General features: G+C 39.9%; 1 protein-coding gene across 1 annotated transcript in view; it reads left to right on the top strand.

Moving 5' to 3' along the window:
* Nucleotides 1-25624, top strand: part of kcnt2b (potassium sodium-activated channel subfamily T member 2b) — a 172865-nt gene that overhangs the window by 45674 nt on the left and 101567 nt on the right. The window contains 2 exon segments of the mRNA XM_062990849.1: nt 20158-20237; nt 20544-20643. Coding sequence (XP_062846919.1) covers nt 20158-20237; nt 20544-20643 — 180 coding nt within the window.

The following is a 25624-nucleotide window of genomic DNA, read 5'->3' as shown; positions in this document are numbered from 1 at the left end:
GTAGTAGTAATAATAATAGTAATAATAATAATAATAGTTGTAGTAATAATAATAATAATAATAGAAATAATAATAATAGTAGTGATAATAATTATAATAATAGTAATAATAATAATAGTAGTAGTAATTATAATAATAGTAATAATAATAATAATAATAATAATATAAATAATAATAATAGTAGTAATAATAATAATAATAATAATAGTAATAATAATAATAATAATAATAGAAATAATAATAGTAGTAATAATAATAATAATAATAATAGTAGTAATAATAATAATAGTAATAATAATTATTATTACAACCTGGCAGTGGTGGGGCTTGAACCAGCAACCTTCTTATTACTAGTCCAGTACCTTAATCACTAGGCTACAGCTTGCCCTAATAATAGTAATAGTAATAATAATAATAATATTAACAAGTCATAATAATAATAATAACAATAGTAATAATCATAATAATAGTTGTTATTATTATTATTATTATTAATAATAATAATAATAATAATAATAATAATAATAATAATAATAATAATAATAATCCAGGGCAGACAAAATGCCTTTTTATTTTTCATATACTGCTTACAGATACATGTGTGCAATACAATGAAATGTTTTTTCTGCACTGACACTAATAATGCTCATGGTCAGTCACTGTAGGGCATCCCTGGAGCCAAGAGGGTTAAGGACCTTGCTCGAGGGCCCAACAGTGACTGCAAGGCAGAGCCAGGCATTCACACCTTTTGTTTGATAGCCTTGAGCTCTACTCACTAGGTTTTTACTGTCCTGTAAATATCAGTGATAACAGAATTAATTAATTAATTTTAGTGGGACCAATAAAGCTGTTATTATTATTATTATTATTATTATTAATGTGATTACCATCAAACATTCTGATTGATTTAGGCTGGTTGACTGTGCATGCATATCTGGCATATTAAAATGTGTATAGATTTAGCTAAAGTGCATTGTTTATACTTTTACATTTTTGTATAATTTACTGTCTGTAAGGTTTGCCATTCTGGCAGAAATAGTTCACTATGCAGACCTATTATTCACACTGGTTAAGCATTCAGCACTGACAAATTGTACACATTTGAGTTTAAATTCTTCATTTATTTCAAACACTTTTTTATTCATTACCAACTTGTATCTGCATCGATCAGCAAAACCTATTCTATTATTGATCACACAGTGAACAATTACACTGCAGAAGAGGCAGACTCGATTATTATTCAGTATTAGTGTGTTGGTATTCTGAACTGAGACTTGTAGCAGCTGTATTGATTCTTCAGAGCAGATAAAACTTGTCAGACTATGGTGTGCAGGAGGTAGATTAAGTGTTCGAATGCAGTCAGACGGTCAGTCAATGCAGTGTAGGAATCACATTAATTAATTGTTAAAGTGTTTAAGTGTTGATCAAATGTGAGTTCAGTGTTGGCAGAATTTATGTTCATTATTATAGGATCTGTAGAACTGAGCTCTGATGTCTGAAAAGGTTAAATGGCTTTGACGTGCCCTTTTAATAATAAATTACTTTGACATCTTAAAGAGATACACCGATCAGCCATAACATTAAAAGTATCTCCTTGTTTCTACACTCACTGTCCATTTTATCAGCTCCACTTACCATATAAGATAAGATAAGATAATCCTTTATTAGTCCCACAATGCGGAAATTCACATCGTTAAACAAGATATGGTAACACATTGGGAGAGTAGGAGATACAAAAACCAGCAACCACATTGTGCTCCCTAAGGAGCACACTATGGTAGCACGAAAAAAAGCTCCTTACAGTCACACAACGAGCCACGGTTTAGGGATGTGGGGATAGGAAAAGTAACCAAACTACGACAAGCAGCCCCAGCGATTCGCAGCCAGTATGCCGGCGCGCACTGCAGACCCGTCCTGCCGTATTGGTGGGATTAAGCTAAGAGAGTGGAGACATTGGGTTGGGGTTCGGGAAAAGTTCTGTCAATCCTCCATTCCTGCAGCAAGAAAAGTCTGTACAAAGTTCGCGATAACATGGCTGTCTTACTGCCCAGAATGAAAAACAGTCAGTGAAGGGGGGTCGGTACATCGCAGCAGGTCCTCTGCAGGAATTTACTTATCAGCGAGGCCGTAGCTGATAACAGGGGAGCCAAGAGCAGAAATGACTGTTGTTTTGTCTGAGCACTAATAAAAATTTAACACAAACTCTCAGAATGAATGCGTCTCTGGTTCATCTCATTTCGCAAAACCGTTAGTTTCTCCAAGATTGAATCCATATTGCGACTAATATTCACAGTCTGAGTTCCAACGGCTCTGCCCACCATCTCAATCAAATTGGGCAGTTTCTGGGGACCTTTGACAACTGACCCAACTCTTTTAATTTCCCGATACAGCAGGGCAAAGCCTAATCCAATCAGCAAAAACCCCACAATCAAAACTCCGAATAGGTAAACATCCTCTACGTCCTCCAACGAAAGAGGTGCCAGGCACACGACCCTCCACTTCCCCCACGAGTCCATCGCGTATCCTGCCATCTGCGTTCCGTCGGGGCATGTGGGTTCCCCCGAACCCGAACTTCTCGATGAGAAGATGGTGTCAATAGCATTCAGAGACCATTTAACCAATTCCATAATTTGTTCTTTGAGGAGCTGTGCTAAGAAAAACTCTGTAGAGTAGAGTAGACGAGACAATACAATACAGGAGAAGCCAAGCAGGGAAGATGGGGGAGGAGGAGGGAAAAGTGCGTCCGTCTTCCACGAGAGCGAGAGAAGAAAAACTCTATAAAGGAGCACTTTGTAGTTTTACAATTACTGACTGTAGTCCACCTGTTTCTGTACATACTTTTTTTAGCTTGCTTTCACCCTGTTCTTCAATGGTCAGGGCCCCCACAGGGCCACCACAGAGCAGGTATTATTTAGGTGGTGGATGATTCTCAGCACTGCAGTTACAAAGACATGGTGGTGGTATGTTAGTGTGTGTTGTGCTGGTATAAGTGGATCAGACACAGCAGCGCTGCTGGAGTTTTTAAATACTGTGTCCACTCACTGTCCATTCTATTAAACACTCCTACCTAGTTGGTCCACCTTGTAGATGTAAAGTCAGAAACGATCGCTCATCTATTGCTGCTGTTTGAGTTGATCATCTTCTAGACCTTCATCAGTAATCACAGGACGCTGCCTACGGGGCGCTGTTGGCTGGATATTTTTTTGGTTGGTGGACTATTCTCAGTCCAGCAGTGACAGTGAGGTGTTTAAAAACTCCAGCAGCACTGCTGTGTCTTATCCACTCATACCAGCACAACACACACTAACACACCACCACCATGTCAGTGTCACTGCAGTGCTGAGAATGATCCACCACCCAAATAATACCTGCTCTGTAGTGGTCCTGGGAGAGTTGATAAAATGGACAGTGAGTATAGAAACAAAGAGGTGGTTTTAATGCTATGGTTGATCGGTGTACGTGTCAGTTTTGCAGGTCATGTATTCTGCTTCTGTTACTACTATTACTATTATTATTGTTATTATTATTATTACTTTTATTATTATTATTATTACTTTTATTATTATTATTATTACTTGTATTATTATAGTTGTTATTATTATTATTACTGTTAATTATATAATTTTATTATTATTATTATTATTACTTGTATTATTGTTATTAATACTTTTATTATTATTATTATTGTTATTACTTTTATTATTATTGTTATTATTATTATTATTATTATTATTATAACCCACACAGTTTAGATAAAACACTTGCACATAGTCCTGGAAATTTTACTTAGTAGAGGGACAGACCTGTATGTCTCCCTGGTGAGAAGCAATTGTTGCAGTTTTAACAACAGATTTTACTTTTGTTTACTGGCTAAAGTCCTGCATCATGTCAGTACTGGTGCTTTTTCAGCAAAACATGATGCAAGACTAGTTTTCTCAGTTACCAAACCAACACACCAATTTTGTGTTCATAAAGGGCCTAGTGTTTTGCAGCACACACTGAAGTACTGTTCTAACCCAACAATGATCATTTTCACTCTGCTTAAAATAAGTGTAATGTGGCTTATGTACCCGAACTAATTCATTAAGACATTAAGAGTCGTGTCCTTCTCATTGCCATTTGGCCAGCAGAGGGGGCACAGAGGCGTTAATTGGCTTCAGGTGGAAGTTTTTCTATATATCAGGGTTTCATCCTTTCACACTTGACAGCTCCTTTGTTGACACACTTGCATATCTCAGAAGCTTTGAGCTTTGGACTCACCATGGAACCACCCTGGAAAAACAGATTGCCCCAATGGTGGTGTGATGTCCCCTTTTTTGAGCGGAAGGGAGGGACAAGTGCCTGAAGTTTGCCTAGTAGTGCACCATCATGTGAACAGGTGGAAAAGCAGGAGGCAAAAATACACTATAGGAGGCGGAGTTGCAAGCAGTGGAAAAAAATGCGGTCAAACAAATATAAAGAACATTTCTGCTTGTCTCTCGGGCTGAGTCATTGCCCCATGTAAACAGCTATTCTTCCATGTTTTTGTCTTGATTAAGCTCTTCTGTGTTCATGTTCTGTCCAGCTTCTGTAACAGGGTGGATTGACCTTGCCACTGAGGTGATTAATAAAAAGGTTAACGGTAAAATAAATAATAGAAACACAGAAACAAATGAAAATCAAAAACAAAAGAGAAAGTGGAATAATAAGGGATAGCGCAGAATTGGAAACTGGTTGTCACAACAAAACAATGACAAGCTGCTCAAAGCGCCTGCGACAACGAAGTTCTCAGAAAAAGACAAGAACGGAAACCCAGAACAAGCCAGCGGTGAATGAGTGGCACCCCACCAACTTGTGCAGCCTGTGCCCAGCAGGGGTCCAAATTGGCAGCTCGCTTTGAAAAAAGGTCATCATGCTACCTCTGGGGATGCCTAATAAGGGCCTTAACATTAGCTGCCTTCCCAGAAAGATGTTTTCTTGACCAAGCTTGGTGTCATAATTTTAAGAGAAATGCAGGTTTTCCTACAAAGGAGCTGGCAAATCTGTGAGGAAGAAACCGTGATAAATACAAAAACTTCCACCTGGAGTAAAATATTTTTATTTTATTATGATTTTAACGTCATGTTTTACACTTTGGTTGCATTCATAACAGGGCAGATTGTTACAAGTTACCCATGATTTATCAGTTTGAACTGTATCTCTAGTTTCTCAAAGGCACCACACTACACATCTTTGTACTGTGGGCGGAAACTGGATTTCCCAGGTAAAACCCACCCAGACCGGTCCACATTGAAGTCGATTGGACCATCTTGTTGTGAGGCAACAGTGCTACCCACTAAGCCACTGTGTCTTACATACATATTTCTTCCTAGATAATAAGATCAAATGGAAGGAAAAAGAGGACCCCTTTTCCAAGTCATTCTTCTAAGAAAAAATAACCCATTGATCTTATGGGTGTCTGGTTTTAAGTTTCAGCACACGTTGTGTTTAGATCTGCCAACATAAGAATTCAGGGTGCCATTACAAGACAACACACACTCACTTACTTGTTTTTTCTCTCTCGTTAACAACTAATGGCAACAGGCTGAGCTTTTAAAGACAGTGACTGGAGAAGAAAATTCAAATCCAGGTCTTCATGACCTTTGTTGCTGTACGACACTTTACCAGCTCCTTAAGTGTGTCACTCCTGCTGGTAACATATTTCTAAGAAAATATGTACACATTTTTTTTTCTTTGAAAACCTCCTTAAAAGATCACTGGAAAAACAAAGTAATCCAGGATTGTTGTCTTTTCTACAAAATGCTGCTAATATATATATTAGCATAATATGTACAGTGTATCACAAAAGTGAGTACACCCCTCACATTTCTGCAAATATTTCATTATACCTTTTCATGGGACAACACTATAGACATGAAACTTGGATATAACTTAGAGTAGTCAGTGTACAACTTGTATATCAGTGTAGATTTACTGTCTTCTGAAAATAACTCAACACACAGCCATTAATGTCTAAATGGCTGGCAACATAAGTGAGTACACCCCACAGTGAACATGTCCAAATTGTGCCCAAAGTGTCAATATTTTGTGTGACCACCATTATTATCCAGCACTGCCTTAACCCTCCTGGGCATGGAATTCACCAGAGCTGCACAGGTTGCTACTGGAATCCTCTTCCACTCTTCCATGATGACATCACGGAGCTGGTGGATGTTAGACACCTTGAACTCCTCCACCTTCCACTTGAGGATGCGCCACAGGTGCTCAATTGGGTTTAGTCCATCACCTTTACCTTCAGCTTCCTCAGCAAGGCAGTTGTCATCTTGGAGGTTGTGTTTGGGGTCGTTATCCTGTTGGAAAACTGCCATGAGGCCCAGTTTTCGAAGGGAGGGGATCATGCTCTGTTTCAGAATGTCACAGTACATGTTGGAATTCATGTTTCCCTCAATGAACCGCAGCTCCCCAGTGCCAGCAACACTCATGCAGCCCAAGACCATGATGCTACCAATACCATGCTTGACTGTAGGCAAGATACAGATGTCTTGGTACTTCTCACCAGGGCGCCGCCACACATGCTGGACACCATCTGAGCCAAACAAGTTTATCTTGGTCTCGTCAGACCACAGGGCATTCCAGTAATCCATGTTCTTGGACTGCTTGTCTTCAGCAAACTGTTTGCTGGCTTTCTTGTGCGTCAGCTTCCTTCTGGGATGACGACCATGCAGACCGAGTTGATGCAGTGTGCGGCGTATGGTCTGAGCACTGACAGGCTGACCTCCCACGTCTTCAACCTCTGCAGCAATGCTGGCAGCACTCATGTGTCTATTTTTTAAAGCCAACCTCTGGATATGACGCCGAACACGTGGACTCAACTTCTTTGGTCGACCCTGGCGAAGCCTGTTCCGAGTGGAACCTGTCCTGGAAAACCGCTGTATGACCTTGGCCACCATGCTGTAGCTCAGTTTCAGGGTGTTAGCAATCTTCTTATAGCCCAGGCCATCTTTGTGGAGAGCAACAATTCTATTTCTCACATCCTCAGAGAGTTCTTTGCCATGAGGTGCCATGTTGAATATCCAGTGGCCAGTATGAGAGAATTGTACCCAAAACACCAAATTTAACAGCCCTGCTCCCCATTTACACCTGGGACCTTGACACATGACACCAGGGAGGGACAACGACACATTTGGGCACAATTTTCATCAGTTGCCATGGTGATGGTGGACGCTGGCGCATTTGGCTGCCGCTACCGTTACCGTATTTTACCGTATTTTATTGTATTTTTATCGTTTTTCGTTTTCATCTTTTTACACACCTTGTGGATCTATTTCTTTTATGTTACTTTTGATACTTTTATTTGTGCTTTTGATACTTTTTGTTCTTTCTACTGTACATCGCGTCTGCGGCCGGTGGTGAACGGTGGATGAGTTTTCCTGGGATCGGCACGATGTTGAACTATTCCGTTGACCAGCTGAGGAAGTTCAACAACTGCACTACTCCATCGTGTATTTCAGTCATCAAACAGCTTGGACTCCTTCGCCGGCCTCGTTATATTCACAGGGGCTCCCGGAGAAAGCTTGTTTATTTTCGAAACGGTAACGCTATTCCATCCTTCTGGTCAGCCGTGCGCACTGTCGCTCCGCAAACACGTCATCAGAGCGCTGCTGCCTTGCACACCAGTAGCGGTGTAGTCTCCATGACAACGCTGTCCACGGAGTGGGATAGGAAACGCGGAGTGGACTTTGCAAATCTCCGTTCTCTTCCTCGTTCCTCACAGCCAACTACACAACAATACCACTTGAAAATGGCATTGCTTAATGTTCGTTCACTCAACACAAAAAGTACTGTACTCAGTGAATTTATATCTGACAGTGAACTAGACTTTTTCTGTCTCACTGAAACTTGGCATAAACCCTTGGATTATTTTACGTTAAATCAGACCACGCCAATGGGATACTCGTATATTGATGAACCTCGTATGGAAGGGCGAGGTGGTGGTGTTGCTGCAGTCTATAGGGATGATATTAAAATAACCACTTTGTCTTTTCCTGCTGCTCTTTCTTTTGAACACCTGGCTTTCAAGTTGTCAGGGTCTACTCCTCTGGTCACTGCTGTAGTTTATCGTCCGCCAAAGCCAAACGCTTCCTTTCTCTCTGATTTTTCAGATTTTTTAACCCAGCTTAGTGCCCTCTCATCCTCTGTACTGCTTATGGGTGATTTTAACATCCATATTGATGACAACAACTGTAAATTTGCCAGGGAATTTTTGGAATTGTTACAGTGTTTTAATTTCACACAACATATACATTTTCCAACTCATAAAAAAGGTCATACTCTTGACCTTGTCTGCTCTACTGGTGTCCTAGTTCATCAGCCGTCCAGCCATGACCTTACTGTCTCTGATCATTTGACAATCATCATGGACATTGAGGTCACTAGGCCCATCACTAGAGCTAAACGTAAAATATCCTTCAGGAATCTTCAATATATCTCTCCCTCTGCTTTCTCAGATTCTCTTGTTAAAAAGATGTCTGTCTGTCCTGTACTGTCTAGTAATTCATCTGACCTTGTCGATTACTATAATGACATACTCGCCTCATGTCTTGATGAGCTGGCTCCTTTGAGAACCAAATTTGTTTCATTTAGTCATTCTGCACCATGGTACACAATTGAGCTTCACCAAATGAAATCCCGTAAACGCCAGCTTGAAAGACTTTATAAGAAAACCGGTCTAACAGTACATTATCAGATTTATTCTGATTATCTTCAACATTACAAAGACGCTCTTACGGCAGCCCGATCCACTTACTATTCCGAACTCATACATGCTGGATCAACAAATCCTAAGACTCTCTTTTCCACAATAAATAAACTTCTCAAACCAGTTGACAATACTACCAATTCCTTTACAGTTGACAAGTGTAACTCTTACCTCTCATTTTTTCAAACAAAAGTTGAGAATATCCACAATTTTCTGACAGTTTCCCCTGTCATCTCTGTTTCTCCGCCTATCTCACCTCAATTTATTACCCAGCCTCTGTCTCAGTTCTCACCTGTGTCTCATTTGGACCTATCTGAGATCTTAACAGGGATGCGAAGCTCCACTTGTGTTTTGGATCCTGCTCCATCCAAACTTGTTAAGGGTTGTTTTCCAGTTATCTCATCACTTATCACAGAGATAATAAATTCCTCTCTTAGTTCTGGCTCAGTCCCTCAATCACTCAAATTGGCTGCTGTTACTCCCATACTTAAAAAACCTGGACTTGACTCTAACATTATGAGTAACTTTCGGCCCATTTCCAATCTTCCATTTCTGTCGAAAATACTGGAACGTGTTGTTGCCTCACAGCTCAAAGATCACCTAAATTCCAATAATCTATTTGAATCATTTCAGTCTGGTTTCCGCCCCCAGCACAGCACTGAGTCAGCCCTCCTCAAAGTCACAAATGACCTTCTTCTTTCCTCAGACTCTGGACAAATTAATATTCTCGTCCTCCTTGATCTTACTGCAGCTTTTGACACCATTAATCACTCCATTCTTCTGTCCCGCCTTGAATCCTCTGTCAACATCACTGGTACTGCCCTTTTGTGGTTAAGGTCATATCTCGTAAACAGACAACAGTTTGTTAATATCAACAATTGTAGTTCTGCCATTGCTCCACTGTCCCAAGGCGTTCCCCAAGGCTCAGTGTTAGGTCCCCTTTTGTTTATTCTTTATATGCTCCCCCTTGGTGACATCATACGTCGGCATGGTTTACATTTCCACTGCTATGCTGATGATATTCAGCTTTACATCTCCTCCAAATCCATTAATACTGAACTTCACTCCACTCTGACAAATTGCATCACTGAAATGAAATTGTGGATGAAAGCTAATTTCCTCAAATTAAACTGTGAAAAATCTGATATGATCATCGTAGGTCCTACAACCCTGGCAAAAACCACAAAAAATTTTCAAATTACCATTGATAATGACACTTTGTCTCCGTCTTCTAACATCCGAAATCTTGATGTAATTTTTGATAGCAACCTCTCTTTTGACCGCCATGTAAATCACATCACCAAAACTGCTTTCTTTCATCTAAAAAACATAGCACGTCTACGTCCATCACTCTCCTTTTCTGCCGCCGAAACCTTGATTCATGCTTTTATTACATCCAGAATTGATTATTGCAATAGCATCCTTTATGGTACATCTAACAAAATCCTAAAAAAACTTCAGTATATCCAGAATTCAGCTGCTCGCCTCCTTACTCATACTCGCTCCCGTGATCATATTACACCTGTTCTACAAAAACTTCATTGGCTTCCCGTTGCTCAACGCATTCAATTCAAAATTCTTCTATTCACTCACAAAGCTCTCCATAATCAGGCCCCATCCTACCTCACCGACCTGCTCCATCAGCACATTCCCTCCCGTAGCCTTCGCTTTTCTGAGGCTAACCTACTGTCCATACCCTCTAGGACCAAGCACCGGACCTGGGGTGACAGGGCCTTTTCCATAGCTGCTCCATCTTTATGGAATGCTCTCCCCAAACACCTACGAGATTGTCCTGACCTGTCCAAATTCAAGTCACTTCTCAAAACTCATCTATTCAAAATGGCATTTAACTTGTAACAACACGAAATAAATGCTTTTATTTTTGCTATTCTTTTTAATAGTTTTTATACTTAGATCACGACAGAAATGTGAAGTCCTAGATCCTAAAACTTGTAAAGTTTTCAGTTTCCTGATTGCATGTGAATCTGTCCTGTTTCTGTCTAATTTTAAGAAATTGTTCTATATTTGTTGTTCTCTCTCATAATTTAGCTAATTTTTAATGAACTGTCTTATGCTGCTCTCTTTGTTTTTATCTTAATTATTCTTGATGTTGATGTACTATTTTGATTTTGTACTATGATTTGTATGGTGTATGTACGTATTTGTTTTGATTATTTGTCTTATGTAAAGCGTCTTTGAGTATCTTGAAAAGCGCTATATAAATAAAATGTATTATTATTATTATTATTATTAAAATGCCACCATCCCAACTTTTTTTGGAATGTGTTGTAGGCCTGAAATGCAGGAATGGATGTTCATTAATAAATTAAATAAAGTTGAGCAGATAAAACATGAAATATCTTGGGTTCATCCTGTCTGCAATCAAATAAAAGTCAAAGTAAATGTAAGGAACACAGCGTTTTTTATTTTATCTGCATTTTCCAACTGTCCCAACTTTTTCTGATTTGGGGTGTTAAATAAAGTATCTATCCATCCATCCATCCATCCATCCATCCATCCATCCATCCATCTAAATTTGAATTGTCAGTCTATGGTGAAACTCTTTTTTTGCTACCAAGGTACACCAGACCACCTAAGGTCTATTTTACCTGAGGATTGATGGGAATGTCATGTGGGAGAAATGAAAACGACCCAAACAGATTGGAATGAATTAGCTTCTTTCATTCTGTTGATTCCATGGCATTAAGTGTCCAGGTGGCACAGTGCTGACGGCCCTCCCTAATCCACCACCTAATATACAGTTAAAAAGGTCCACTGGTTGCTCTGATCCTACAGGCAATTACCATAATTATTCATAATTAGCAAGCCAGTACGATGAGGAGCTTCAGACAGAAATTCCTGTTGTTAATTAAAAGCTTTATTTCAGCTGCTTTATTAGAGTGCTATCTGACAAGGAACAAATGCTCCCAGCTAATTAGCTACAAATTAGTTAGCATTGTGAAGATGAATGTACAGATTGCATGATGGGTATCAGTTTTTATACTGACATGCAGGAGAACTCTTCTGCAAAGCACGGTGGCATTGACATCTAGCATCCTGTCCAGATTTTACTTCCGTTGATGGAAGCAGTCTTACATCAGGTCAGTGGTAGCGCTATTTCAGCAAAACATGATACAAGACAGCACTTCCTTGTTTACAAACAACCTATCCTGTGTTCATACACACGTCCGAGTGTTGCGCGGCTGATATCAAAGATTGAAGTATTAATTGCTTTCACCCAACGACTCTCAGCCCAGATTCAGTGCACGGATTCCACTTACTACTACATGCATGTATGAGCGCATCATTCACTCACGCCGTGTGTGCTTTCATGAGTGAGCGAGAGGGGCTCTCTGTCGCCATGGCAACACATCATGCAGCGGGTGAGGGAGTTTGAAAGGACCAGAAAGTAAGGAACATGCGTCTCAGTTGACTAACATTTAGGGTCACAGCTTGTGTGAAATTAAGTCGTAGCTTTGCTTTTAGTTCTTTTAGTGACAGGTAATATGAGAGAGAGAGAGAGAGAGAGAGAGAGAGAGAGAATGTTCACTTTTCCAGGTTCATGTTTTTTTTTTTTTTTTTAAGATTTAGTGTATTATAGTTATTTTATCATCTGTGCTTTTTAACATATTAGTCACATTAAAATAAAACACATTCATAAACATTTTTTGCAAAGTACTTCTTCTATTGTTTAAACTAAAGTAAAAATGCTTATGCTACAATTAAAAAAGCTCAAAAATCTTTTAGTCTTTAATGGTCTTTAATTCTTAAACAAGTTTGATGTTTGAATTTAGAGTTAAAAAAAGGTAATCAAAAAATCTAGTGTAAAGTAAAGTCCACTTTATTATATATACAAATAGGCATTTCACCTGAAACGAGGAGCAGCTGTGAATCATTGGCTATAGTCCAATCAGAATAGTGGAGGCGTAGACTTGACAACCTAAACAAACCACCTCCAACATGTGTTCCTGGAGAGAGGGGTGTGACACATAAACATGGCTCCAGGAGCACAAAGATAAAAAAGACTATATATAACCCCAAATCAGAAAACTTGGGACAGCATGGAAAATGCAAATAATAAAAAAACATTTATTTCTTACATTTACTTTGACTTTTATTTGATTGCAGACAGGATGAACCTGAGATATTTCATGTTTTATCTGCTTAACTTCATTTCATTTAGTAAGTAAGTAAGTAAGTAAATTTTATTTATAAAGCACTCTTAAAACAACTTACGTTGACCAAAGTGCTGTACATCGAACGAGCATACATAAGACAACATTGTTAAAAAAGTAAAACCAAATAAAAATACAGAGTAAGAGACAAAATAAAACAGATAAAAATAGACTAAACAATTATAATTACCACGGCTCCTCACTGTTCAAATGCCAGCTTATAAAGGTATGTTTTTAGGAGTGATTTAAAAACAGCGGCCGAAGGTGCTTGTGGAATATTAGGAGGTAGAGTGTTCCATAGTCTCGGAGCATAAACTGCAAATGCACGATCACCTTTTAGCTTCAAACGAGCCCTAGGAACAGTCAACAAATTCTGAGTGGCTGATCTTAAAGATCGCTGTGTGGTTGTGGGAGAAAGCATACCACTGAGATAAGCCGGGGCTTGACCATTAAGCACTTTAAAAACAAATAAAAGCACTTTGAAATGAATCCTGTGCTGAACAGGCAGCCAATGTAGTGAGGCAAGGACGGGTGTAATATGGTTTCTTTTCTTGGTATTAGTCAGTAACCTTGCTGCTGCATTCTGGACTACCTGTAAGCGCCGCAACAGAGACTGATTAATCCCAATATACAGAGAATTACAGTAGTCAATTCTTGCAGAAATGAATGCATGAATAACTTTTTCCAGGTCAGAATAACAGAGAAAAGGCTTAATCTTCACAATATTTCTGAGCTGGAAGAAGCTATTTCTTACCAAAGAGTTGATTTGTTTATCAAATCTGAGGTCAGAGTCAAAGATAACACCAAGATTTCTCACAGATGTTTTGACACATGTAGACAAGTGACCAAGGTTATTGGAGACACTATTGATGGGATGAGGACCCCCAAAAATGATAACCTCTGACTTGCTTTCATTCAGCTGAAGGAAATTGTCAGCCATCCACCTCCCTATGTCCTCAAGACAACTGCTAAGAGACGTTAACGAGCCATTGTCATTCGGTCTAATGGGAAGATAAAGCTGTATGTCATCAGCATACAGGTGAAAGCTGACATTGTGCTTCCTAATTATTTGACCTAATGGCAGCATATAGAGAGAAAAAATTTGGGGCCCTAGTATGGACCCTTGTGGAACACCACAAGAGACATCAGCAGAAGAAGAGAAATAGCTGCTAATATTCACTGAAAAGGTTCTATTCTTAAAATAAGATATGAACCAATTCAGGGCCTCTCCCTGTAACCCCACCCACTTTTCCAGGCGACCAACAAGTATTTAATAAACGTCCATTCAGGCATTTCAGGCCTGCAACACATTCCAAAAAAAAGTTGGAACAGTAAAGCATTTACCACTTTGTAATGTTGCCATTCCTTTTCACCACACTTAAAAGACGTTTTGGCACCGAGGAGACCAAGTGATTTAGTGTTTCAGCTTTTATTTTGGCCCATTCTTCCTGCAAACACGTCTTAAGATGTGCAACAGTACAGGGTTGTCGTTTTTTGTTTGTTTTTTTGTTTCAAAATTCTCCACACATTCTCTATTGGGGACAGGTCAGAACTGCAGGCAGGTCAGTCCAGTACCCGTACCCTCTTCTTCTGCAGTCATGCCTTTGTAATGTGTGCAGCATGTGGTTTTGCATTGTCTTGTTGAAAAATGCATGAAAGTCCCTGGAAAAGATGACGTCTTGAAGGCAGCATATGTTGCTCTAAGATCTCAATGTACTTTTCTGCATTAATGCTGCCATCACAGAAGTGTAAATGACCTTTGCCAAGGGCACTGACACAGCCACATACCATGACAGACCCTGGCTTTTGGACTTATTGCTGATAACAGTCTGGATGGTCCTTTTCATCTTTGGTCTGGAACACACAGCATCCATTTTTTCCAAAAAACACCTGGAATGCTGATTCATCTGACCACAATACATGTTTCCACTGTGTGATGGTCCATCCTAGATGCCTCAGAGCCCAGAGAAGTTGATGCCGCTTCTGGACATGGTTAACATAAGGCTTATTTTTTGCAGAGTAAAGTTTTAAGTGGCATTTGTGCATGTAACTCTGTATTGTAGTGCTTGACAAAGGTTTGCCGAAGTAATCCCTCACCCATGTGGTTATATCAGCTATTGTTGAATGGTGGTTATTGACGCTTGTGCCCTTGGCCTTAAAAATTGCGTGTGTGAAAGTGTGTGTTTGCCATGTGATGGACTGGTGACTTGTCCAGGGTGTTTCCTGCAATTCGCCCAGTGTATTGGACCCACTGTGACCCTGAATAGGAGGACAATTGATGAATTAATGAATTAGTCAATAATATTTCTGGATGGTGGCTTCAAAAATAGACCCTGGATCTATTACCCACGGTGTATGGACTGGCATTTGTTTTAACATTAGACAGGAATAAGCAGATTAGAAAACACTCTTAGTATTGGTGTGTTGTTGGGTTTGTGTATGCATGTTGCTCTATCCCAGTCTATTATGTCCTGTAGAGGTGTGCAGGTTTTAAGCACTAAATAATCATGTGAAATGGAGTGAGGACAGTAATCCTCGTCTCGGTTGGTGTTCTGAGCACTGGACGGTGAACTTGTTATTTGTGTCTATGTTTTTAACTGGCTGAAATATCGAGGACAGCACACACTGTCTGTGCAAAGCCTGAAGAGGACATCATTTCCTCTTTAAGCTACAGACAAAGTATTGATTAGTTCTTAATATATTTTTTTACATTTACTGCTTTTTATTTGATCTTAATTGCTGTGTTCCTCATCCAGTCACACGGTGTTTTGCATCGCTGTTAGGCTTGTTACAGTGTGACAGGAACTTGCTTAGTCACAGTGAATTATGTGATAATTGCTTATTACTAGAGATGCATGAGTACCGATACTGGTATCAGGTATTTGCCCGATACCGCGCTCATTAACTTGTACTCGTACTCGCAAACGAGGCTCCGATACTAAACATCCGATACCGTGTGCCTAGTGCACGTTGCTGCGTTATGCCTAGTTCACACTACACGATTTTTGCCCTGATTTCCGCTCGGCGACTGGTCGGCGCTAGATTTGCCGGCTCGGGAGCAACTCGGCGTTCGCTCGGCGATCAAAACTCGGCTCTCGATCGCTAAGTGTGAACTATCCAACAACTCGATCCGACCGGCTCACCGAGCGCTCGAGTTTTCTAGCACGTCAGATATCTGATCTGAGATGTGCGACTGGCAGTGAGTGACATGTCGAACAGCCAATGAGAACGCAGGATACGGTGTGAGGGGAAACGCAGGAGAGGAGTGTAAACCGGTGGGACAGGGGGATAATATAGTTTATATCAGAATACACCGGCACACACACGTTTTACAGTATTTCTGACCTGATCGTTCTCTACAAAACATAACAACAAAACACCAACATTGCAAAGAATATTTATTAACCTCCAACTCACTACAGAACAATCCATGCTATTCGTGTTGCCAAATCCACTCAGATTCATTTATTTTTCATCCTTGATTTCATCACATCAGCGCACAAACACTTTGATCACTCGCTACTTGTTGACACTTCTCACATGTGTTTTTGTTTACAAAAAAAAAACAGTATTCTAAATAGGTATTGGTATCGGTATCTGTATCGGCAAGTACAAAAATACATGTACTTGTACTTGTACTCGATTGGGAAAAAATGGTATCAATGCATCCCTACTTATTACCATATATAAATTCATTTTCCTTTAGCTTCCTTAGGTACAGTGGCTTCTGAGTACAGTATTTAAACACACAGTAGGAGTGTCTAATAGAGTGGACAGTAAATGGGCACGGTATTTAAAAACTCCAGCAGCGCTGCTGTGTCTGATCCACTCATACCAGCACAACACACACTAACACACCACCACCATGTCAGTGTCACTGCAGTGCTGAGAATCATCCACCACTTAAATAATACCTGCTCTGTAGTGGTCCTGTGAAAGCAGGCTCAGGGTTTGTAGATAAACAGATGGACTACGGTCAGTAATTGTAGAACTACAAAGTGTTTTTATATGGTAAGTGGAGCTGATAAAATGGACAATGAGTGTAGAAACAAGGAGGTGGTTTTAATGTTATGGCTGATCAGAGTATATACATATACATGTGTAAAGTACAATGAAATTCTTTTTCCACATATTCCAGCTTGTTTGGAAGCTGGGGTCAGAGTGCAGGGTCAGTCATTGTACAGCACCCCTGGAGCAGACAGGGTTAAGGGTCTTGCTCAAGGACCCAACAGTGGCTGCATAGCAGAGCCTGTACTTGAACCAACTGATAGCCCCAAAAATGTATTAATGGTGTAAGATAAACATTAGATCTTTATCTTCACTCAGATATACAGTATGTATACTTAGACATTCTAATGAAGTTTAATTTATAGTTAGTTTAATACAGTATTATGTAATGTGCATTTAGTCAGGTTTGAGTAGCTTGTAGCTTTAGTAGTTAGAGTAGCTTGAAAAAAAGAAAGTAGAAATCTAATAAGCTCTATCAAACTGAACCATCTCTGTAGCATCAGTCGTAATTAAGCTCAGAAAAATCAATATGCTCAGTTTCTGTATCACAATCTCCTAAAGCAAGAAAACACATGATTCAATAATGTTTATTGTAATACACACCATTGCTCATAAAAATAAAACAGTAATTATTAAAGGATAAAGAAATAGTTCATCAAATGTCCAAGGATAATGCTGTACTGCTGTAGTGTTTCTGTATTATACTTAATTTGTCTGTGTGTCTATGTGTGGCAACTCTCATTATTCAAACAAAACAATAAAACCTGGCTCATAAATTCATCCCAAAAGTGTTCAGTCAGGTTAAGGTTTGGGCTCTGTGCAGGCGACTGGATTTCCTCCACATTTAACCTGTCACAGTTTAGGAGGAAAGGACCTTCCTTAAACTTTTGCCATAAAGTTGGAAGCATAGATACATATTATAGAATATAGTAAAAAAAATAATACATAAAACATAAATATGGGCAGTTGTAGCCTAGCAGGTAGGTACTTGTCTGGTCTTGCACAGGTACTGGAGTGCAAGCAGTAGCCTAGTGGTTAGGGTACAGGACTAGTAACTAAAAGGTTGCTGGTTCAAGCCTCACCACTGCCAGGTTGCTGCTGTTGGGCCCTTGAGCAAGGCCCTTAACCCTCAAGCAAGGCCCTTAACCCTCAATTGCTCAGACTGTATACTGTAATGTAAGTCTCTTTGGATAAAGGCGTCTGCTAAATGATGAAAATGTAATGTAAATGGTCTGGTAATCCAAAGGTTGCTGGTTCAGGCCCCACCACTGCCAGGTTGCCACTGTTGGGCCCTTGAGCAAGGCCCTCAACCCTCAATTGCTTAGACAATATACTGCCACCGTACTGTAAGTTGCTTTGGATAAAAGCATCTGCTAAATGTCAAATGTAAATGTACAAATACATACAGCATATTGTTTTTTTTTATTAGATTCCATTTTTTGTATTCCTTAACTCTTTTCACAATATTACGTATGGTCGATGGTAAATTACCTAAATAATTTGAAGTCTTGCATTAGGAAAAGTTATTTTTGAATTAACATTCTTATGAAGTTTGGCACAAAGTCGGGAGCCACAATCCACCTGTGGTGGATTTTCCTTTTACCCAATTGTGGAATGTTTTAAAACAATAAAACCTAAATATTCTATAAACATTTCCTTGTTATTCTGTCTCTGTCCCAACATTTTTGGTGTGGTGCAGTCATCAAACGATGTTTTTTTCTTTTGTCAGTTTAACACTGGTGTAAGGGGAATAAACAAGTCCTAGACTAGTGTTTTAATGTTGTTTGTCACTTTGTAACTTTTCTGGTAATAGGGTTTGTATATGGAACAGTGTACTATGCCACACTTGTCTCTCATCTTACACTAACTGGTTGTTTGTTTGGACGGTCAAATTGAATCTTAAAACTCAGGCTTAAAGTCACTTGTCAAAGTAAAACAAGCATTCCAGTAAAACCACACTGGGCTTTTCTTTAAAACAGTAATACCAACTCTCACAGGTGGACTTGATATTTTATCAAGTGTTTTTGAACACGCACTCAGCTTAATATTGCTTTATTAGCTTCAGTGTGTTTGGTATTTATCAGGGCCCCAGGACCCCTTGTCCTATTACTGTTTTTAAACACTTTCTCTCTCTCTCATTTTCTCAAATTCAAATTTAAAGGTAGCTGTATTGGCATGACAAATATAGACATTCATAATGCCAAAGCTTAGTTACAGCTTAGGAAACAGAATTAAAAGAAAATAATAACAACAATAATAAAACAATGTATTAAAATAGATAGATTAGAAAAAAACCGTGCAAATAGTAACAACAGTAAATGGTAATAGTAAAATAATAGTAATAGTAAGCCGCTCAGGTGGCGCAGCGGTAAAAACGCTAGCACACCAAAGCTGGGATTTCGAATACATTGTATCGAATCTCAGCTTTGCCGTCCAGCTGGGCTGGGTGGCTACATGAACAACGATTGGCTGTTGTTCACAGGGTAGGACAAGCCAGACCAGGGTTCCTCATAACTGGTGCAATTACGACCTCTGCTGGCTGATTAATGGCGTCTCCACAGAGTTGGGGAATTATGCTAACCAGGGTGTGGCTCTCCATGCACAAGGCTGATCCGCATATGAACTCGCCTCGTGCAGGTGAAAAGATGCAGCCGGTAGTGCACACGTGTCGGAGGGGACGTGTGTCTGTCGCGGCGCTCTTCAGTCAGCAGTGGAGAGTAGTATCGGTAGAGGTGAAGCGTAATGCAATTAGGGTAATTGGATACGACTAGATTGGGGGAGAAGTTGGGGGGAAAAAAATTAAAAAGTAATAGTATATAATAGTAACAGTGGCAGTAATAATATGATATTTAAGTAAATTTTGTGTTTGTGTGTGTGTGTGCTTGTGTGTGTGACCACCCACTGTCCCTTACATAGTGTACAGTGCTGCTAGTGTGCAGTTCTCCTGGTGCTCCACCAGATGTCAATTTCAGTGGGGCAGTTTGTCTGAGTCTGGGAGGGTGTTAAAGTTGGGGACGATGGTGTTGAATTTGAGGAAGGATTGTGTCCATGGTGGTGTTTATTGCATTGAGTGAGGAAGTGCAGCTCTGTGTCTATTGTACTGAGAATGCAGTGCTGCCACAGCCTCTTCTCTCGGGGCAGCCAGGATCTCGCCTGTACCTCATCAAAGTGTTCCTTAATTTAGGGTCAGATACTGTTCTCAAATCTTGCTTCTCTCTGTCTGTTTTCTCATTTCAGAGTTCAGGTGGAATTCTACGTGAACGAGAACACGTTTAAGGAACGCCTAAAGCTGTTCTTCATTAAAAACCAAAGATCCAGTGAGTTCCTCCTGCTGTTGGATCACACGCTGAGCAGTTATTATACTAAACCTTACTGCTGCTTCTTCTTCTGGTGTATTTCGTTTTATTTGTGCTTTGTTTTGTCTTGTGCTTGCTCCTTGTTGTGGAGTGCAGTGACATGTATCAGTGGCTCTGTGATGGCATTGGCTAATCAGTGAGCTTGTGGCCTTTTATTGTGCTTTGTAAGTACATGTCTGAATGTCTGTATCTATCCATATCATAATTTGTACAATTATTTTCGATCAGAAGTTTGGACCTAATCTGTGGCCTCTATGCCGACTGCAGGTCTGAGAGTGCGCCTCTTCAACTTCTTCTTAAAGGTGGTCAGCTGCCTGCTCTATATCATCCGAGTGCTGCTGGATGACCCTCGCGATCAAAGAGACTGGTGAGAGTTTTGGTAGATAAATTGTGTAATCCTGTAACTCGTATGCTTAGATTCTTTACAGTGGGTGAGGAAGAGTAAATCAGATGTTAATTTCAGACACATATTTAGGTCAGTTTGCTGGGCAGTGGCAGCTCAGTGGTTAAGGTGCAGGACTGAAGATTGCCACTGTTGGGCCAGGTTATCACTGTTGGGCCCTTAAGTGAAAACTTTAACCATCAGTTAACTGGATTGTATATGGTCACGAATGTACGTCGCTCTGGATAAAATCATCTGCTAAATGCAGAAAATTTTAATATACCCCTCGCACTGCATTCTCTTAGCTCCACAATGACTTTTGTTATTTCTACTACTTCCAGTAGAGTAAACCAAACCCAAATGGTTTGTACTAATTCCTACATACGGTACAACAATTATGGCTTATTCGGTATTCAGGCATTATCTTTGTTGCTATGCTTGCTAGCTGGAAACTTAACACAATACAATTGTTTCTTGCTATTTACTTCTATCACAGTTTGCATGACAAATCAAACACAATATACACCGATCAACCATAACATTAAAACCACCTCCTTGTTTCTACACTCACTGTCTATTTTATCAGCTCCACTTACCAAATAGAAGCACTTTGTAGTTCTACAATTACTGACTGTTTTGTTAGCCCCCTTTCATGCTGTTATTTAATGGTCAGGACTCTCCAGGACCACCACAGAGTAGGTATTATTTGGGTGGTTATGTCATTCTCAGCACTGCAGTGACACTGACATGGTGGTGGTGTGTTAATGTGTGTTGTGCTGGTATGAGTGGATCAGACACAGCAGCGCTGCTGGAGTTTTTAAACACCTCACTGCCACTGCCATATCCAGCCAACAGCGCCCCATGGGCAGTGTCCTGTGACCACTGATGAAGGTCTAGATGATGACCAACTCAAACATCAGCAATAGATGACCGATCGTCTCTGGCTTTACATCTACAAGGTGGACCAACTAGGTAGGAGTGTCTAATAGAGTGGACAGTGAGTGGACACGATATTTAAAAACTTCAGCAGCGCTGCTGTGTCTGATCCACTCATACCAGCACAACACACACTAACAAACCACCACCATGTCAGTGTCACTGCAGTGCTGAGAATGATCCACCACCCAAATAATACCTACTCTGTAGTGGTCCTGTGGGGGTCCTGAGCATTGAAGAACAGGGTGAAAGCAGGCTAAAAAGGTATGCAGAGAAACAGATGGACTACAGTCAGTAATTGCAGAATTACAAAGTGCTTCTATATGGTAAGTGGAGCTGATAAAATGAACAGTGAGTGTAGAAACAAGGAGGTGGTTTTAATGTTATGGCTGATCAGTGTATGATGTGCTGCTGAGTTGGTTGTCTAACAGGTTCTGCTAGACTTTTGGAGCTCTTTTAAATTGACTGTGGATTTAATCTTACCTCCATAACAAAGGCTTTTCTTGATCAGATGACCAACTCTAGAAAGGTTCAATGTTGCACTATTTCATTTCAAGATTGAGACCACTGTGATTCTGGGAACACTCAAAGACTTGCCTAAATTATTTTATATATTCCAAATTGATTGTGGAAATCCACAGGCAGTACCTTGGATGTCATGGCTTGTTTTTACTTTGACACTACAGTGTGAATTGGGGGCCCTTGTAGACCTACGTTTGCATTTGATTGCAACATGTGGACTTCACTTGTGTTCTAGACACATCTCAAGGATAATTAATGCAAATAAGAGGCACCTGACCACAATTTTAACTGCCACAGCAAAGGATCTGAATACTAAAAAAAATACTCTTTGTGAGTATGGGTGAGTAAGTGTAGACTGATATGTAGCAATTGCTATTATATCTATTTAAAATTAAATCCACAGCACAATGAAGCAATGGGTTATTGGACTTTTTGAATCCACTGTATGAATTCCAGTAACCGCAGAACCAGAGGAAAATGCATAAACTTTAACATGATGGTTTATACTTTCACTAAAACATCCTATCAAATATGAGAAACATAAATAGATTTAATAAAATAAAAACATTTCTAATTAATTTATCATGATTAAATTTCCTATAATTGTCAGTAATTTCTGTTTTTCTTTTAATTTTAATTTAATTCATACACCATCTACAGAGTAAGTGAAGGAATTCATGTTAGGCTGTTAGAACCTCATTTATTTGGGGGAAATTAACGCCATGCCAATTTGCAAATTTGCATTTGTTCTTAAATGGCAGCTGTTCAATTTAATCAGAATAAAGAATGATAAACATTTTTAGTGCTGTAAAAACTATTTGCCCCTTGTTGATTGTTCCTATTTCACATGTACAGTAAATTTAAAATGTATTCAGACTCCTTCACTTTTGCGAACGTTATTGTGTTGTGGATTTGAATGCATATCATCTATATATACACTGATCAGCCATAACATTAAAACCACCTCCTTGTTTCTACACTCACTGTCCATTTTATCAGCTCCACTTACCATATAGAAGCACTTTGTAGTTGTACAATTACAGTCCATCTGTTTCTCTTTATACTTTTCTTTAGCCTGCTTTCACTCTGTTCTGCAATGGTCAGGACCCCCACAGGACCACCACAGAGTAGGTATTATTTGGGTGGTGGATCATTCTCAGCACTGCAGTGACACTGACATGGTGGTGGTTTGTTAGTGTGTGTTGTGCTGGTATGAGTGGATCAGACACAGCAGCACTGCTGGAGTTTTTAAATACCGTGTCCACTCACTGTCCACTCTATTAGATACTCCTACCTAGTTGTTCCACCTTGTAGATGTAAAGTCAGAGATGATTGCTCATCTATTGCTGCTGTTTGAGTTGGTCATCTTCTAGACCTTCATCAGTGGTCACAGGGCTGGATATTTTTGGTTAGTGGACTATTCTCAGTCCAGCAGTGACAGTGAGGTGATTAAAAACTCCAGCAGCACTGCTGTGTCTTATCCACTCATACCAGCACAACACACACTAACACACCACCACCATGTCAGTGTCACTGCAGTGCTGAGAATAACCCACCACCCAAATAATACCTACTCTGTAGTGATCCTGGGAGAGTCCTGACCATTGAAAAACAGCATATAAGGGGGCTAACAAAGCATGTAGAGAAACAGATGGACTACAGTCAGTAATTGTAGAACTACAAAGTGCTTTTCTATGGTAAGTGGAGCTGATCAAATGGACAGTGAGTGTAGAAACAAGGAGGTGGTTTTAATGTTACGGTTGATTGGTGTATATCTTCAAAAGGTTTCTGCACTTTTATACAGTATTTTGGTTGGAAACAGTCAGGGTGGGAGCAGTAGTAATTGGTCGTGTCTGAGAGACTTAAAGAGAGCTTATAGTCCGGATTCAGCTTCATTTGATTTGGACACTCAAAGAAGCTTTAAGGGGAAGAAGACTTTCATGTGATGATGATGTGAAAGCAGTGGTGCATCAGTGGCTACACGCTCAACCAAAAACATTTTTTGCTGATGGCATTAAAAAGTTGGTACGACACTGAAAAAAATGCACCGTAAGGTGACTATGTAGAAAAGTGATGTAATTTGTTTTTGAAATTCTTAATAAATACAGTTTCAAAAAGTGCAGAAACCCTCGTATTTACATTTGCAGGGGCCGCAGTTGCACCAGTTATGAGGACCTATGATCCGACTTTTTTACCCTCTAACCCTGAACAACAGCCAATCATTGTTCATACTGCCGCCCAGCCCAGTCGGTAAGGTAGAGCTGAGATTTGATACGATGTATTCGAAACCCCAACTCTGGTGCGCTAGTGTACTTTACTGCTGCGCCACCTGAGCGGCTCAACATTTATGTTTTTTAAAAATTAACTAAAAATCAAAAGCTAAAATCTCTTATTCACAAAAGTATTCACACCCTTCAGTCAATACTTTGTAAAGCCATTGTGTCAGTGTTGTGTTAAACAGTAAACTATCTCCCTAGTCCCCTGAGCTATATCACTCTAGTCTGAGGTTTTCTTCAAGGATGTTCCTGTATTTTGCTGCATGTATCCATCCATCAATTCTTACCATTCTACCTGTTCCCGAAAAGCACCCTCACAGCATGATGCTGCAATCACCATGTTTCACCATATCGCCTGCTTTTTTGTTAGACATAGTGCTTGCTGTTCTGCCCAAAAGTTCAGTTTTTGTCTCATCAAACCAGAGAATATTTTAACTCATACAGAATAAGTGAAGGTTTAACTGTCATTAATATTAATTCCTACAATTAGTTGCTCAGCATCATGTCTGTGTGTAGAGTAGACACACTCATTCATACCGCCCCAGGGTTTTGTATAATGTTACCACTGACCTGAGTCGATTTCCAATAGGATGCTTTCTTATTGTTACTCAGTTATTCTAATTATTTTTTTATTTTTATTTATTTTTTTATTTTTAATTTCTGCCCGTCAATCATCCTCTCACTAATGCTGGTCCCTGCTCCGGATTGGGAGGGAACGAGGCTGCTCCACGCCCCCTCCAACACGTGCACAGCAATCGAACGTCTTATCACCTACACTTGACGAGTGCAGTGCAGTACAGCGCTGTGTACGGAGAGCCACACCCTCTACCGCACTCCTTTCCCATCTCCGTGCAGGCACCACCAATCAGCCAGCAGGTCGTAATCGCACTAGTCTGAGAGAGAGTCCCCACCCGGCTTAGTCCCGCCCCTATCTGAACAATAGGCCAATCATTGTTCATGTGGCCGCTCAGCCTCAGCTGGGAGGCAGAGCCGAGATTCGATACGATGTATTCGAGATCTCAGCTCTGGTGAACAGCGTTTTTTTTTTACCAGCTGTTATTCTGATTATTATTCACTTTAGGAAAGGACACAATACAAATAAATGCTCTGTATAACATTTTATATGAAATTGGCCAATCAAATTGTATTCCAAAACAGATGGATGCTTTAATTCTGTGTAGTATAGACAAAGTACATGAGTATATGCATCATCATTGGAATTCAGGACTTGC

Source organism: Trichomycterus rosablanca, chromosome 2, assembly GCF_030014385.1.
Source record: "Trichomycterus rosablanca isolate fTriRos1 chromosome 2, fTriRos1.hap1, whole genome shotgun sequence".
Classification (NCBI taxonomy): Eukaryota; Metazoa; Chordata; class Actinopteri; order Siluriformes; family Trichomycteridae; genus Trichomycterus; species Trichomycterus rosablanca.
Note: the sequence above shows the minus strand (reverse complement) of the source record. Positions and strands in the feature narration are given on the sequence as shown.